At 31.7% G+C, this 17,629-nt stretch overlaps 1 protein-coding gene across 3 annotated transcripts; it reads left to right on the top strand.

Annotated features, from left to right (window-relative positions):
* The first annotated feature begins 8,986 nt into the window (after nt 1-8,986).
* LOC149877899 (uncharacterized) lies at nt 8,987-14,312 on the top strand. Of its 3 annotated transcripts, XM_090073666.1 has the most exons (4): nt 8,987-9,168; nt 9,994-10,046; nt 10,119-10,373; nt 11,272-14,312. In XM_090073666.1, the coding sequence occupies exons 1-4, from the start codon at nt 9,140-9,142 to the stop codon at nt 14,058-14,060; spliced, it is 3,126 nt and encodes a 1,041-aa protein (XP_089929792.1). In that variant the 5' UTR covers nt 8,987-9,139; the 3' UTR covers nt 14,061-14,312. The 3 variants fall into 3 exon arrangements, with proteins under 3 accessions (XP_089929792.1, XP_089929794.1, XP_089929793.1); XM_090073668.1 differs by lacking the exons at nt 9,994-10,046; nt 10,119-10,373; XM_090073667.1 differs by lacking the exons at nt 8,987-9,168; nt 9,994-10,046 and having other exon boundaries at nt 10,256-10,377.
* Nucleotides 14,313-17,629: the final 3,317 nt, after the last annotated feature.

Here is a 17,629-nt window from a genome sequence, read left to right as displayed (position 1 = left end):
ACTTAAAATGAGTTTAAAACTAACTTAAATTAGATAAGATTATTTTAATGACAAGTTATAATAAAGGAGCATATAATAATAAAAACAAAGATAATTAATAACAGCAAAAACAACAACAAAAATAAAGATAGTTGTAATATTCGTGTTCGGCGGAATACACACATGACTTGTATTATTGAGAGCATGATTGAAAATTAAATATGGCGGTCAACATATTTCAAACTTTGAGTTATATTCTGTTATTTTCCTAATATTATCCTCGGAATATTACATGGTACCAGAAGTAAACCTGTGTTTAAAATAAAATGGAACAACTTAGACCATTAGAGGCATTGAATTTAAATGGCAATGTTTCAGAAAACTGGCGAAAATGGAAGCAGAGATGGAATCTTTATAAAATAGCTTCAGGAGTCAATGACAAAAATGAAGATATTCAATGTGCCATCTTCCTTCATATGATTGGCGAAGACGCCTTAAGAGTATATGATACATTCATCTTCACAAGCGAAAAAACGATAAATTAGCACCTTTAGTTCAAAAGTTTGAATGTTATTTCAACCCAAAAAAAAAACATAACTTATGAACGTTATTTATTCAATACATGTATGCAAGACAACAGACTATTTACTGACTTCTTGATTGATTTACAAAATAAAGCTAAGACATGCGAGTTTGGAACCCTCCAAGAAAGCCTTATACGAGACAGAGTAGTCTGTGGTATCGACTCTAAAGCTGCCAGAGAACGACTACTTCGAGACACTGAGCTCACTCTAGAAAAAACAATCAATTTTATGAGAGCATATGAAACATCAAAAATACAATTAAAAGCCCTCGAAAATACAATCCAGGCAGATTCTATAAACAAACATGGAAACAGAACTAATTTTAACTCCCTAAAGATTGATAGACCCTTACAAAAACCTTGCTATTACTGTGGATCGAAACATACTACCTCGTTTTGCCCAGCATATGGCCTACAGTGCACAATATGTGGAAAACTAAACCATTCTGCTAAAGTATGCAGATCCAAAACTAACCGCTTTAATACTAATCGTGTAGACCAAGTTGATCAAAAGGAAACCAACCTCAATGTTGCAGAGTTATATATTCATCATGTTGCAGCATCGATGGAATGTGCTGACGATTTAACAGCAAATTTTACAGTCAACAACAAAAATATAACATTTAAGCTAGACACTGGAGCCCAATGTAATGTCATTCCATACAATATCTACAACTCTATTCCTGGAAGACCTCCTCTCAAAAAAACAATAACTATACTAAAATCATATGGAGGAAACAATATTCCTGTACTAGGAACTTGCAATCTAACTGTTAAAAATAATAACATTTTACAAGTGTGCCAATTTTTTGTTGTATCTCTGTCTGATGCAAAACCCCTTCTTGGTCGAAGTTCCTGCAAATCTCTTGAAATACTAAACAATAATGATGTTGAAATTGATAAAGCTAACATTTTAAAACATTATGGTGATGTTTTTACCGGCCTTGGTTTAGTTAAAGGAAACTATCATATTACAGTTGCTAAAAATGCAATCCCAGTCGTTCATTCACCAAGGAAAGTACCAATTACTATCCTACCAAAACTTAAAAGCACACTTGACCGTTTCGTAAAAGCCAATGTTATCTCAAAAATTTCTAAACCAACACCTTGGGTACACTAATTGGTCATCATAGAAAAAAAAGATGGGTCCTTAAGATAATGTATTGATCCGAAAGAACTAAACAAGTCTGTTTTAAGACAATACAAAACCACTCCATCTACAGAAGAAATCTCTAGCAAACTTTGCGGGAACAAAGTTTTCACTGTTATAGACATGGCTGATTGCTATTGGCATATAAAACTAGATGAACCTTCTTCAGAGCTATGTACATTTAACACTCCTTGTGGTCGATACAAATTCAACCGCATGCCATTCGGCATATCATGCGCATCGGATGCTGCACAGGAGATGATTGAACTTAATTTTGGCGATATCCCCAATGTTTTGGCTATCCATGATGACTTGATTATTGCAGCTAAAACAAATGCCGAGCATGATATCATTTTTCAACAAATCCTACAACGAGCTCGTGAGAGAAACATCAGATTCAACCTAAAAAAAATACAATTTCGAGTATCTGAGGTCAAGTATCTTGGCAACATAATTAGCCATGAAGGCATAAGAATTGATCCTGAAAAAACTAAAGCCATATCTGCATACCCATTGCCTACATGTCAAGCAGATTTGCAACGGCTTTTAGGAATGGTCAACTATCTGCGACAATTCATCCCAAATATGTCAGAGATAACAGCTCCCCTCCGCCAGCTGCTTAAAAAAGACATACTTTGGTCATGGAACCATGAACATAACAGTGCTATGGAAAAAATTAAACAAGTACTTTCATCTTCTCCTGTACTCTCATTCTTCGACACTTCAAAAGATGTCCAGATTCAGGTAGACGCATCTTCACATGGATTAGGAGCCTGTATTATGCAAGAAGGTCACCCGATCAGCTATACTTCACGTAGTTTAACCATAGCAGAACAGAGATATGCCCAGATAGAGAAAGAACTTTTAGCAATAGTTTTTGCTTGTGAACGTTTCAACCAATATACCTATGGGCGACAGGTCTCCATAGAAAGTGATCACAAACCTCTTGAATATATCCTGCACAAGCCTCTGTCAGAAGCACCACCTCGTATACAAAGACTTCTGATAAGACTTCAAAAATATCAAGCTACAGTAAAATATGTTCCAGGAAAAGATCTACACATTGCTGACTCTCTATCACGTGCCCACCTCAACACTTTTGATGAGGATGATAGCCTAAATGAGGACTGCAACATTATGATTCACACTTTAGTTCAAAATTTGCCAATATCAACAGATAGACTAAAGCAATTGCAACACAACACTAAACTTGACCCTGCGCTCTCTCAAATAACAAACTATATAACTCATGGTTGGCCCCTACACCGACAATTGCTTTGCGGTGAAGAAAAGAAATATTGGACCATCAGAAATAACCTACACCTAGCAGAGGGAATAATTTTAAAAGAAAATAAAATAGTCATACCAACTGCTATGAGACCCCTCATATTAAGACAGCTTCACTTATCACACCTTGGCACCGAGAAGACGAAAGTTAGAGCTCGAAACGTTGTTTACTGGCCAGGACTTACAAGCGACATTGATAAACTAATACTCAACTGCCAAAAATGCCTTACGTACCGTAATAACAACAAAAAGGAAAAAATCATTCAACACGACATTCCTGACCTACCGTGGAGTAAAGTAGGATCAGATATATATGAGCTGCATGGAAAAATCTATGTGATTGTTATCGACTATTTTTCTAAATTTATAGAAAACAGTGTCATTCCAGACAAAACGGCATTCTCTGTTATCAAGTTCATGAAAATCATTTTTACTCGTCACGGAATACCCTCAAATCTCATTGCCGACAACAACCCCTACAACAGTGCAGAGTTCCTTAACTTCTCAAAAGAATATGGGTTCAACTTCACTCCATCAAGTCCTAACTACCCCCAATCAAATGGTCTCAGCGAAATGGGCGTGAAAATTATGAAGAAAATACTAAAAAAATGCGATAACCCTAAACTTGGTCTCCTAGAATACCTCAACACGCCTCTTACAGGTATGGAATACTCTCCATCCCAACTTCTCATGAACAGAAGAACGCGAACAACCCTAGCTGTCCACCATGACTTACTTATACCAGCAGTTCCACTAAATGCTTATAGCCAAATCATCAAGTCCAGAAATCGTCAAAAACAATACTATGATCGGAACGCATCTGAACTCCCAAATCTCGTAGCAAACGACACCCCCCGTATGAGAAAAGATGGAACATGGAAGAAAGTGACAGTTAAAGAAAAACTAACACTACCCAGATCATACAACATGGTAGATAAGTACGGAAGAGTATATCGACGCAATCGTAAAAATCTGATTAAAACCAATGAGCAACCACTAGCATATCAGCATGAGCAACTTGATTTACCATACGATTTACCAGCAGTTATCACACCTCCTACATCAAATGAGGAAACAGCAAATAATGAAATAGAAAAAGCTACAAGTATTCCAGAAACTCTACCGACTGAACCGCAGCCTAACGTGCGAAGATCGTCAAGGACTAAAAACAGACCTGCCTACTTGAAGGACTTCATTTAACTGTGTATATTATAAAGAATTTATTAACTATAGGTATATACACAGATCTTAAAAAAAAAAAAAAAAAAAAATGGCAGAAGGAAGATGTAATATCCGTGTTCGGCGGAATACACACATGACTTGTATTATTGAGAGCATGATTGAAAATTAAATATGGCGGTCAACATATTTCAAACTTTGAGTTATATTCTGTTATTTTCCTAATATTATCCTCGGAATATTACAATAGTAACAATATATATATTGCTATTATCTTTTCTTTGCTATTTTTATGTTATTATTTTGTTATCATCTTTATATATATATATATATATATATATATATATATATATATATATATATATATATATATATATATATATATATATATATATATATATATATGATATGAAAAAGTTTTTTTATTTAGAAACTTGATTATCTTACAGATATTGTGATTAAAACTTAATCTTCTAACCTTTAAATAGCCTTTTCTTTGACCATTTCTGTTTTATTGTTAAATCAATCTTGCATGAATGTTATTCAAACTGTTTAAACATAAAAACATAGCTAAACTTTATATAAAATTACTGTAACGATATGTGCTAACACAAGTGAAATTTACTTTATTTACATCATACGACATCTAAACTTTTTACAGTAGCATTTACTACTGCAAGAGTTAGGATGTAGCAATTGCAATTCTAATTACAACATAACTATACGTTTTCACAAAAAAGCACCATTTTTTAATAGCAAACGTTCGTTTGCTATTATTATTACAATACGTTTTGTAATAATAACATAATAAAAAAACAACAGCAAAAGCAAGAAATTTGCGAAATATATCTTGTAAACATTTAGCTTCGCGTCTATAAAATCATAATGGATGACGCAGAAAATATTCAAAATAATGGCGGTTATGGCAAAACGACATTCGGCCACAACTCTGTAGCCGCCACAATCTGGCCAGGGTTGGCCCAATAACAAATGCCATCGCAATGGAGTACGACTACTCGCCAGAAGCATCCCGGACTCGGGCCAATTCAGGCCCGTTACTAATCAGTCGTCACGGCTTGCGATGATTCACCAGAATTCTGGCCCAGTGTCGTAGGGTGTCTGGGAATGTTAGTAATTTTAGTAAGTAATTTTAGTAAGTAATAATTACTTTTAAAATATATTTCATTTTCAAATTTTTTTTCTAAATAATTTGTTTAGAGAACTTAATAAAATAATAACTTATGCTTTAAATAATTTCTATACAAATTTTCTAAAAAGTTTGTATAGAAATCACTTAAATCATAAGTTATTATTTTATTAAAAACTAAGCAAAAAGTTTCAAGTAAATTTTTACTTTTAGAAAAAAATCAAAAACTTTCTCCTAACATTTAAAATGGGAAATCGAACAAAATAATTCTAACCTCGCGATAAGTCTACAATTCATAACATTACTAACCAAAATCGAAATGTTGTTTTTTAAACATTTGTAATATTAAGGGGCTGTTAATGTTCTGAGTTTTTATTCATATCTTAGTAATTATTGATTACGATAATTACATAATATTTTAGAAATAATGAGTAACAGGAATTACTCGTAAATGGACTAAAAAAGTGTAGGAGAAATTGATTACAGACGGAGCGGCTCACTTAGTACCTGCATCATGGACAAAGAGTGAATGCTGGACACGCCTCCGATGCGTTGAAGTGGGGATTAGGTTTGTTGCTAGACTTACTGCATATATCATTATTTAGTTTTATAAATATGTAAACTAATCAATATTCACCTGCATTTCTCAGGCATTGCATATAGCACACAATTTTTCACAACATTTCACTTCTTACTTGCTAACATTGATAGCAAAATATATTTATTACAAATTGTAAGTAATATTTTAGAAATACAATGTTTTTTGTGGTACAAAAAAAAGGCCATTATGTATTGCTATTTATTAAATGTCTATTGTTTATTGCTTTATGCTTTACAGGCTCCTAAACACATACGTAAAAATGCTCAACATGCTACCCTGTACATGATTGCTGAAGATATTCAGCTATTCTCGTGTGTTCAGGATGATGGGTACCATCACTTTCCTCAACCAATTATTGATATTGGATCGAGGTATGGATTAGTGCAACTTGAGGATATTATATGTGATCAAACAACGCTGTCTAAGATACAAATGTTTTACAACGAATGTGCTCGAAGGCTGAAAGACGAACTTGCTAGGGTTACTCATATCGCAATAACAGCTGATCACTGGACCATTGACATTCTAAAATACTCCTTTACATCACATTACCTTAACAGAAGTCATTGCCTTATAAGTAAACGTGATGGATTATTTGAGTTTAGTGAGTCTGAAACTGACATTGACGTAAAAGTAATGACAACTGAAATTCTTAAAAAACTTTTCCCTCAGACTATAAGAAGTAACAACTCGGTATTTGTGACTGACAAAGGGAGTGATATGAAGTCGGCTTATCGCAACAACGTCAGACTTGGCTGTGCAGGTCATAATCTGAATATAGTTGTTGAAAAGGCTTTGAAATCCCCTGGTGCTAATTTAGTTCATAAAATGATCAAGACTTCAAAGGAAATGGTGGGCTGCTTCAAACATAGTGGGAAAAACCAGGAACTAAGTCACACTCTGAAACAGGATGTTTCGACTCATTGGAACAGTCAATTTTTTCTTTTGCAATCATTGTTATGCCTGTTAGATCTTATCAAGTCCATTCTTGCTGACTCAAAGCAGTTTGAAAGGCTTGAGCAACTAAACAACGTTAAAAAAAAATTGTTGTATGACGTTATAGAATTTTTGCATCCTTTTCACACGGCTACTGTGCAATTGTCACATGACTATGTGCCAACGTCCATTGATGTATGGCCAATGCTATTTTGTCTTCGGTCAGTCTGTAAGATCAATGGCTCAGACAGTGACAGTATGCGTGATTTGAAGGCAACTTTTCTGTCCAGTTTGAATGAAAAATATATTATTCATCCTTTGCACAAGCTATCAACACACACTGTTCCTTCTCACAAATACTTGTCTTTCGTCAATACAGAAGATCGCAACTTTGTTTATTCAGAAATGCGTAGTATGGTAGACAAAATTATTTCTTCACCAAATCAGGTGATACGCAAGGACTCAGGTAATGCAGATATAGACAGCTTTAGTGAATGCAGTCATTCAGATCAGCTGCCTCCTTCAAAGAAGAATAAAGCTGACCCTGAGTCGTATGATTTGCTAGCAGACTTTAAAACAGCTGCCATTAGATTGTCTAAGGACGACAGTAATGACATAAGACATGAGTTTGACAAATACTTGCCACTGCCCGTGACAGCATGTGGTGCAATGCAATTCTGGAAAGAAAATCCGCGTGAACATAAGCTTCCAATATGGCATTGATTGGTAGAAAGTTGTTGACTATTCCTGGTACAAGTACTGCCAGTGAAAGAGAGTTTTCAGTGTGTGGGGTGACGATGAGTGAGCGCAGGGCTCGCCTAAACCCAGAAACATTAGAAATGCTAATATTTCTCAAATGCAGCATGCAGCCCTGAATACTAGACTGACAGTAGGCTACTAAAGCTACCATTATCTGTGTTCAGAAAGTTACTGTTTTAATGTTTTGTGTACTTTAACTGCAGCTATTAGCTATAAGCAACTGAATTGTTTTTTGAACATTTGAAGTTGCAGTATAAATGAATTGTAAGTTATTTCAAATAATTTTCGATGCTTAACTACTTAATATTACTTTGATTTATTTGTGTTTTATCATGGTCGATGTAAAGCTTTGTAAATAATAAAAAAACAGTTGTATTGATACTGAACCGCACCCAAACTTCACTTGTTACCGAACCGAATCCGAGCTTTGCTTAAGACCAAACTTAATCGAACTCGGACGTTAGATATAACCGAACCGAATCCTTATTTTTAAAAAAGGGTTCGATTGCCATTTCTATTAGTAATGCGTTGTGAAATTCTTGAGGGCTTGTTGTAAATATGAAATGTTGCTCCACATGACGGTTGCTGAGACATATTTCGAACGAAAATTTTAATTATATTTCAATTTTATCTATTAATTACAGTGAATTTAATTTTTTACTTGAATGTGTCGTAATAATAATAAGAGTTTGATAATACATTATTTATTAATTATCTTCATAGCCACATTTTGTTAAAAACCTATTTTGACATCAGAACCTTCATTCTACAATTGAAAGGAATGGAACTCCTGGTGTTTTTGTTTTTATAACAAAATGCTTATATTTTGATGTTAAATAATAACGGAATGTTAAATAATAACGGAATTTGATGTTAAATAATAACGGAATGATATTAAATAATAACGGAATGATGTTAAATAATAACGGAAAAAGTAGGAGACAAAAAATGCCTGAAACCTCTAAAAAAGATAAACTGGTATATTAGAATTAGATTTTTAAATATGAAAAACGGTCTGTTTTTTATCTTTTTAATCAAAAATCGGTTTAGTCCGGATAAACCGCCTAAAAATTCGGAATGAAACGGTTCTGAAAAAGACCGTATTAACGAACTACATCTCTTAACTAAAGTTTGGTGAAAAAATTACTTCAAAATGTTAAACAGTTCTCTAAATATTCCGCACTTTTTATTATCAGAGTGACGCCTAGTACGCAGTGGCAAATAGTCTCTTTCAGGATACCTCGTTTTTTTTCTTTTTTCGCTTTAACAATATAATTCCATCCTATTATTTTGTTAAGCCCTATTATTTGACTAAGACACTTACTCATCGGCGGCCATTTTTATATAAAATAAAATAATCTGACATCAATTTTAAAAAAAATCAACAACAGAGTTTCACCTCAATACAAGAAAGTTAATTTACTTGAAACGTGTTTAAGTGAAACTTCCAACAACTGAAACAAAAACTCACCGATCACAGTTTGGTTAATCGCGCAAAAAATTTTTGTAATAAGGAAAATGGAGATACTAGAGGGCGAAATGAACCGGTACGTCATCTACTTTTGTTAAACTCTTGTTATTTGGTTACCTGATTTTTCAACAATTTTAGTTTCATAGTTAGAAAAGCCGGGGAAAAAGGAGGAAAATATGATTTTATAGAAGTGAATAACTAAGGCAGGATGAAGTGAGAGTACATAAATAATAACAAAGTTCGTAACTGAATAACAAATCTTTAATTTGAAAAGTTTAATACCAGAAACTTAATATCAGAAATCAGATTCTGAGTTCTTTTTGAAAAACCTCTCATATTATAAACTGTCATAAATATAGTTAAAAAAAGAAAAGAAAACATTTATATATGACTTTCAATTCTTTCAATTAAAAATTCGTCTTTCAGTTAAAAGCTTCTTGTTGGACTACAAAACCGTTCTTTAACTTCTTGGTTTATTAATAATTATTTCAAAACAATGCAAAAAGTTCTAGTTTATGTAGATCTCAATCGCGCAGATAATGCTGCATTTTTCAGAATTGCTCAAGTTTCTTTTAAAACAGTTGGTTTAGAAAAGATGGATCATTGGGATCTTTTTTGTTCTAAAGGTGCAGAGCCCCCGTAAGTCAAGCCACTTTAACACTCAATAAAATGTATTCCATCAAAAGGAAGTTTACTGGGATGGCAGTTTTGTTTCATTGACGAAGGGGATTCCTGAAATATCTGATATCAAACGGTTTATTTCACTTCTAAAACTGCTCTATAGTATTTTGACGCATCACCTATTTCTTTGTACTCATTTATTAACAGTGAAAAAGTTAGCTGAATTTAAGAGCGTTTTACTGAAATTTATCATCGCAATTAACGGACTTCTTTTTCGTAGAACGGTTTTAAAAGACGAAGTTGTCTTTGAGAACGAGTTAGATGATTTAAAAGGTAATAACTTATTTTTAATACTTACCATTTGAAACAGGCTTTCGGATTTCAAAAAAAAACCTTTACTTTTAGTTGAAAAATTTCCACAAGAAGTGTTTACAACCCTTGCTGATTTGTTGACTTATGATTGGAAAAAATTTGCTCGATGTCTTTCAATTGATGACTCAGCATTTACTAATGTAAAAGAAGAATTTGAAACAACGAGAGAACAAACTTTGCAAATACTGAACAATTGGCGTAAGGATAATTCATCAAAAAAATGGCGAGATATGAAAAGAGGATTGCTTTTTTGTAAGCGTAAAGATTTGATCAGTGAATGCGAACGAAGTAGGTATTTTGAGCTTGATATTTTTTGTGCCGCCGTTGCATACCGAAGTTCTCCTGCTGCCCCTAAATACTTATTAGAGATAAAAAAAAAAAAAAAACACAAAATATACAAAAAAAAGTTATAACACAACAGACCATTAAAAGACTTTCTTACCTAGCATGAGCATATTTGAAAAGAACAAATTTTCTTTAATTTATTTAGCTAATTAGCCACAAATCTTGCAGGCCTTTTTATCAGCATTTAGCAATTTTGCGGATTAAATTCAAACTTGAATTAAGTTCAAAAAATTAGCTAATAATAGCTAATAATTTTAATTACTAATTTAATTACTTAATTTACAATTTTATTTAAGAACATGAAATAAAAGCTGAATGTTAGAGAGACTCCAAAACTCGCTCTCTCAATTTTTTTTGCATCCCTCCTGCATTGGATGTTTTTAACCTTACACCATCCCTCAAAGGGTATACTACATAAACTTCTAACGTAGTAATTTTTTTTTTCAACTTTCTCAAAATACTTTTTAAAGAAAATTGATTTCGATTTCGAAAAAAAAATAGTTTTACTGCGAGGTTCTCAACTTAGACTTCAAAATATATTATATGTAAAATGCTTTTTCTTAAAAAAAACTGTTTTAAATAGCGTTTACAACTTGAAAGTAAAACTAATAGACAAATTAATTCATCATAATATATTTAAAATTGCATTCAGTAGTTTGTAACAATTTATTTAATAAAAATCGTTGATTTAATCATTGTTTGAGTTTTGGATTTAATTTATTATGTTTTAACTATCAAAAACAAAAAAAGGTAACAGTGAAATGCTGTTCAAAAGAAAATTTCTAATCATTCCTCAAAAATGTCACTGTATAAATAAAAATGAAAAGTTTTTGTATTTTAGAGTTAACATCTCGACACTCCATTTTCGGTACCCTACCACCAACAAAAGCCTTCTTTTCACGTGACGATGAACTTCATCAAATTCATAAACACGTGTGCCGAAAAAACGATTCGGGTAAATCAATCACGGTTTTAACTGGAATGTCTGGAATAGGAAAGACTCAGCTCGCTAGAAAGTATGCAGCAATATACCACCATTATTTTGAAAGTATTGTATGGATGGACGCAGCATTTGATAAAATACAAGATTCTATGACTAATCTCTGCCACCAACTAGGATTAAGCGTAAGAGATTCTCAAGGCGATCCGTTCGATATTGAAGCAGTTTCTGGAAAAATATATCACTATTTTGAAGGAGAAAAAACGCTTTACATCTTCGACAACGTCGACGATGAGAGTGTGAAGATATTTGAAAAATACGTATCAAACAAAAAAAATGCATTTACTTTAGTAACATCGCAATGGAGATCGTGGTTTACCGATGTTAATCAAGTTCAAATTAACCCTTTCTCGCCTCAAGATGCGTTTCTTTTCGCAAAAAGAAATATTAAACAAATATTAACAAACGATGACGAAAAACTAAAAGAAATAACCAAAGTGCTTCAATATCATCCACTCGCCATTAACCAAGCCATTCTCTATATAAACAACAACAGCGTTTCTTTGAAGGAATATATAGACCTCTTTCAATCATATTCTTTCGAAATGCTCGAGGAAGGTATCCAAACTGAACAGGGAACAAAGTCTACTATAACATCAATTAGCTTAGTATTAAACAAAATAGAAACATCGAATGAAAAATCAGTGGAAATTTTAAACCACTTATCGTATTGCGACGGTCAACACATTACAAAAAAGTTTATTCACGGTATTTCAAAACACCTGAAAATAAACGAAGAGCCTTTGATAATTCGAGCAATAAGTTTACTAGTAAGTTTTTCGTTGCTTGATCGCTTCGACGATGACAATGATAGGTACTCGATGCACGAAATGACTCAGTTAGCGTGTAAATATTATCAAAAGCGCAAACAAATAACAGAAATATGCAACGTAAACATCGCCCATTTTCTAAAATTAGAGTTGGAAGAGGTCGAGGAACACGCTGATGATGGAAAGCACTTCTACAACCATTTGATCCATATGTTTCGTATTAACAAACCAAAAATGTGTGAAGTGTTCCATCAACAGAATGGGAGTATCCAAAGTTTCTTATCAAACAAAGGATTTTTTCAAGAAGCAATAAAAATACTTGATGCCATTGAAAAGTATAACGCAAAATCTTATGGAGCTGAAAACGAAATAACTTTAAATACAAAACATAGCATAGCAATCTGCTTTCAGAATATGGGAAAATATAACGAAGCTTTAGAAATTTGTTATCAAGTTGATAAAATACAAACGGATATTTTAGGCATCAATCATCCTTCAACATGGAATGCAAAAAATAATTTAGCAAACTGTTTGAGTGAGATGGGAAAATATAATAAAGCTTTAAAAATTTATTATAAAGTTGATAAAATACAAACGGATATTTTAGGTATCAATCATCCATCAACATTGATTACAAAAAATAATGCAGCAAACTGTTTGTATCGAATGGGAAAATATAATGAAGCTTTAGAGATTTATTATCAAGTTGATAAAATAAAAACGGATATTTTAGGTATCAATCATCCATCAACATTGAATACAAAAAATAATATAGCAGCCTGTTTGGGTGATATGGGAAAATATGATGAAGCTTTAGAAACTTATTATCAAGTTAATAAAATACAAACGGATATTTTAGGAATCAATTATTCATCAGCATTGGATACAAAAAATAATATGGCAAACTGTTTGTATGGAATGGGAAAATTTAATGAAGCTTTAGAAATTTATTATCAAGTTGATAAAATACAAACGGATATTTTAGGTATCAATCATCCTTCAACATGGAATACAAAAAATAATTTAGCAAATTGTTTGAGTGAAATGGGAAAATATAATGAAGCTTTAGAAATTTTTTACCAAGCTGATAAAATACAAACGAATATTTTAGGTATCAATCATCCTTCAACATCGAATACAAAAAATAATATCGCAAACTGTTTGAGTGATATGGGAAAATATAATGAAGCTTTAGAAATTTTTTATCAAGTCGATAAAATACAAACGGTTATTTTAGGTATCCAACATCCATCAACAATGGCTACAAAAAGTAATTTAGCAAGCTGTTTGAGTGATGTTGGAAAGTATAATGAAGCTTTAGAAATTTATTATCAAGTTGACAAGATACAAACGGATATTTTAGGTATCAATCATCCATCAACATTGGCTACAAAAAATAATTTAGCAAGCTGTTTGAGTCGAATGGGAAAATATAATAACGCTTTGGAAATTTATTATCACGTTGATAAACTTAAAGCGGATTTTTTAGGTATAAATCATCCATCAACATTGGATACAAAAAATAATATAGCAAACTGTTTGTATGGAATGGGAAAATATAATGAAGCTTTAGAAATTTATTATCAAGTTGATAAAATACGAACGGATATTTTAGGTTTTAATCATCCATCAACTTTAAATACAAAAAATAATATAGCGAGCTGTTTGAATGATGTAGGAAAATATAATGAAGCTTTAGAAATTTATTATCAAGTTGATAAAATACAAACGGGTATTTTAGGTATGAATCATCCATCAACATTGGCTACAAAAAGTAATATAGCTATGTGTTTGAAAGATGTGAAACGAATAAAAATGGAAGTTTTGAAACAGAGAATAATGGAAAATTGTTGTTTTTAACTATTTTAATCGTTTTCCTAAATGCCGATTAATGTTATGTTATTAGATATATGTAATTTGATTTTTATGATTTTTATATCTTTTTTTATGGGAAGTTCTTAATCCAATGTACGATAAAAAAGTTTGAAGGTGATAGAAGTTGTAACAAAGTAAAGGTATGATGGAGGAACCCAAAAAAAACGAATTTGTATTGAGTTAATGAATGAAATTTTTAAATACAAATGAATGAAAATTTGTTCGAAAGAGTGTAAAGTTAAAAATAGTTTTTTTTACAGCCAAAAAAATAGAAACGCGAAGTTTCAGATCATAAGACCTTTGGGAGATGTTTTAAATAAATTTCAAATAATGTTTCATTTAAAACCGAAATAAAAAATTAAAAGCTCTATAGTTTTTTTATAACTTTGTTAAACTATTAATTTTCTTATTTCATTAGTAATAAAAATGTTATAATAATATCATAATTAATTATAATTAAATAATTTTCTCATAATTAAACTTTGCGTTAAATATAAATGAGGCTGGCAAAAGTAATTGCTCTTTAAGTCAGAACCCAGTAAACACATAGCGTTTTTTAAACGTTATTTGGACGTTTATTTTATGTTTTATTGTCCAAGGAATATAAGAACGTTTCGTAAGCGTTCAAAAAGCGTCTTAAAAGAATTAATTTCAAACGAAAAAGTTTGGTCAATAAAAGACGTCAAAAAAACGATCTTCCGACGTTTATTTTTGCATATGATTAAATCCAAAAGTACAATAAGTTTAAACTTATTACAACTGACTCAGGCCGTCTATACTATAATAATATACTAGTTCAAATCTCATTTCGGTTTCGTTTCAGTATTTTTTTGCTTATTTAGTTCATCACCTAAAATGTGATAATGAATTGCTTTTCCACCTCCATTTTTGTGATTTTTCTTGCAGTCGTTTATCTGTATATCAAGTTTTTTGAACTTTTTTGCGTATGAAGGTTTATATATATACATATATATATATATATATATATATATATATATATATATATATATATATATATATATATATATATATATATATATATATATATATATGTATATATATATAAATCGGCGCTACTCGACTTTCTCCCCCCCCCAGCCCACTAAAATAAAATTCTCTATAAGAATCATTATGAATGATTCTTATAGAGAATTTTATTTTGATTAAGAATCGTTCTAAAACATGGGTCTCAAAATCAATGGAAAGTACTCTAATCTGAAGATGAAAGTACAAAATTATACGACAAATCCCTAATATTCGCCATTTTGAATAGTGATATTTTTTTGTCTAAAAGTTATCTTTTAAAAGTATTCACAACCTGGTTTCTACTTTATCACAATGAAGACTCTGAATAATAGAGCATGAGAATTCATTCGCTTTTAAATTATGACGCCAATATCTTTTAACTGGGATTAATACTTTGTTTTCTAGAATATCTTTTAAAGTTTTTATGGAATAAGTTGAAAGTTTCTGTAGTTGATTATATACTAAAATAAATTTTAAAACAATCAAAGTTGTTTATTAGCAAAATATATATATTTAAAACTATAGACTTTCTTTAAATACTTTAAGTTAACCCCCCGTAAAAATTTATTTTTATTATGTTTGTTGTACAAAAAGGAATGTTTCAAAATAATTTTTTTTGTTTCTTCATTTATCAACATGTCATTGCTCTTCAAAAACCAACAAACAAACGCAATAGTACAATGTTGAAAACCTTGCGCTGCTAATCCTCGGTATGCTGCCCACAAATCGCTCCATATTTCAGTTCCAGGACGAATCCATTAGTAATGATGGGTACTAAGGTTGCAGCATCGCGGTGCGCTACAGGAATGAGTAACCCTTCTTTAGTCGCTATATTGTACGCACCAAAAATCCATTGATCTTCTACAATTCTACCTCGGTTGTATTTCCTTCTTGAAAAAAGTGATTCATCTATTTCTACTATTGAACCTGGTCCTCCTAATTGTACACGGTTGTTAAGGAAATAAGTAACGGCAATGTCTCTACAAAGTTGATTCCAATCAACAACAGTTTTATTGCTCCCAATTTCTAAATCCTTCTGAATGTCTTCTAATGAAAAGCCACGACTTTTTCCGGCGCTACGAGTCCAAATATAGGAAATACCTATTATTTGCCAAAGTTTCAATTGAGTTCTTTCAAAAAAACTTTCAATACGAACACTTATTTTCTTTTTGCATTGTTTTTGCATGCATCTCCAAATCTTTCCATCGACATTATGACTATTTTGTTCGTTGCACTGGATGTTACATCGAGGACAGATCATATTGATAGCAAGTAAACCAAACTCCCTGCACCAACGGATACACTCGTTATTATTGTTTTTAAACTTGCGACCAATTTCCGGTAAATTAAGGCTATCAAACTCAACAATAGTCGGTCGTCTAGGATTCGCCATTTTAATTATAAAACAGAAATAAAGAAACATTTCTTAAAAAGAGATTCTTTTAGAATTACATTTTGTTTTTTGCAAATTTTTTGCATCGGAATTTTCATGAATACTTTCTGAATTTTCATGAGAATTTTAGTTACTTTTAAACTGCAGAAACCAGGCGGCGAAATTTTAAAGTGTTATAAAAAAAGATGGCGAATATTAGCATTTTTGGTAGATTTTTTTGACACATCAACATCATATTTGAGAACTTTCCTTTGGTTTTCAGGTGTATGTTTTTATACGATTCTGAAATCAAGATAAAATTCTCTATCATAATCAAAAACAAAAATAGGGGGGGGGGGGGTAGAAAAGTAAATTAGCGCTTGAAATTTTCAAGAAAGAATCACATGTTTCACAAGAGTAAGATGACATACTCGTTTGTGTATCTTATCATACTCAAGAGAACTTTCGCGCCAACAATAATCCAAAAAAACGTTTTTTTTATAATGAAAACCAGGCTGGCAATGTTTGATTTTGAGAACAAAAACAACCGTAACGTTAGGTTATTCAAGATGGCAAATATTAGGGATTTAACGTATAATTTTGTACTTTCAACTTCAGATTAGAGCACTTTCCATTGATTTTGAGACCCATGTTTTTATACGACTCTTAATCAGCATAAAATTTTCTATAAGAATCAATCATAAAATTTGGGGGGGGGGGGGGAGAAAGTCGAGTAGCGAAATATAAATCTGAGTGTCTAGTGATTTATAGATATATTACAATATAATTAAAATGAGTGATTCTTCAAGTAATCATTCCGTTCTAAAACCTAGAAAAAGATCTAGACCAAACACAAGTCATTACTTATATTTGATCATATGCGTAAAACAGTTAACAATAAAATGATACAATTTTTTAAATAAATTAAGTTTAAAATATTTTGATGACTAATGCAATTATAAATACTTATACTAAAAAACTGGTATAGATGTAAAGTATGGCAATAATTACACCATTTGACTTTGATTTTGATTTACAAACATAAAAGCTCAAAAGCTCTGTTTGTTATACTGGGAATTTTAAAACTTGGAAATGTATTCTTGTTAAACTTTTATGAGGACTTTTAGAAACATCAGATTTTGTGCATTAATTTCAC

Source organism: Hydra viridissima, unplaced genomic scaffold (assembly GCF_058129835.1).
Source record: "Hydra viridissima isolate aposymbiotic clone 2 unplaced genomic scaffold, HvirCarnegie_v1 scaffold_16, whole genome shotgun sequence".
NCBI classification, from domain to species: Eukaryota; Metazoa; Cnidaria; class Hydrozoa; order Anthoathecata; family Hydridae; genus Hydra; species Hydra viridissima.
Note: the sequence above shows the minus strand (reverse complement) of the source record. Positions and strands in the feature narration are given on the sequence as shown.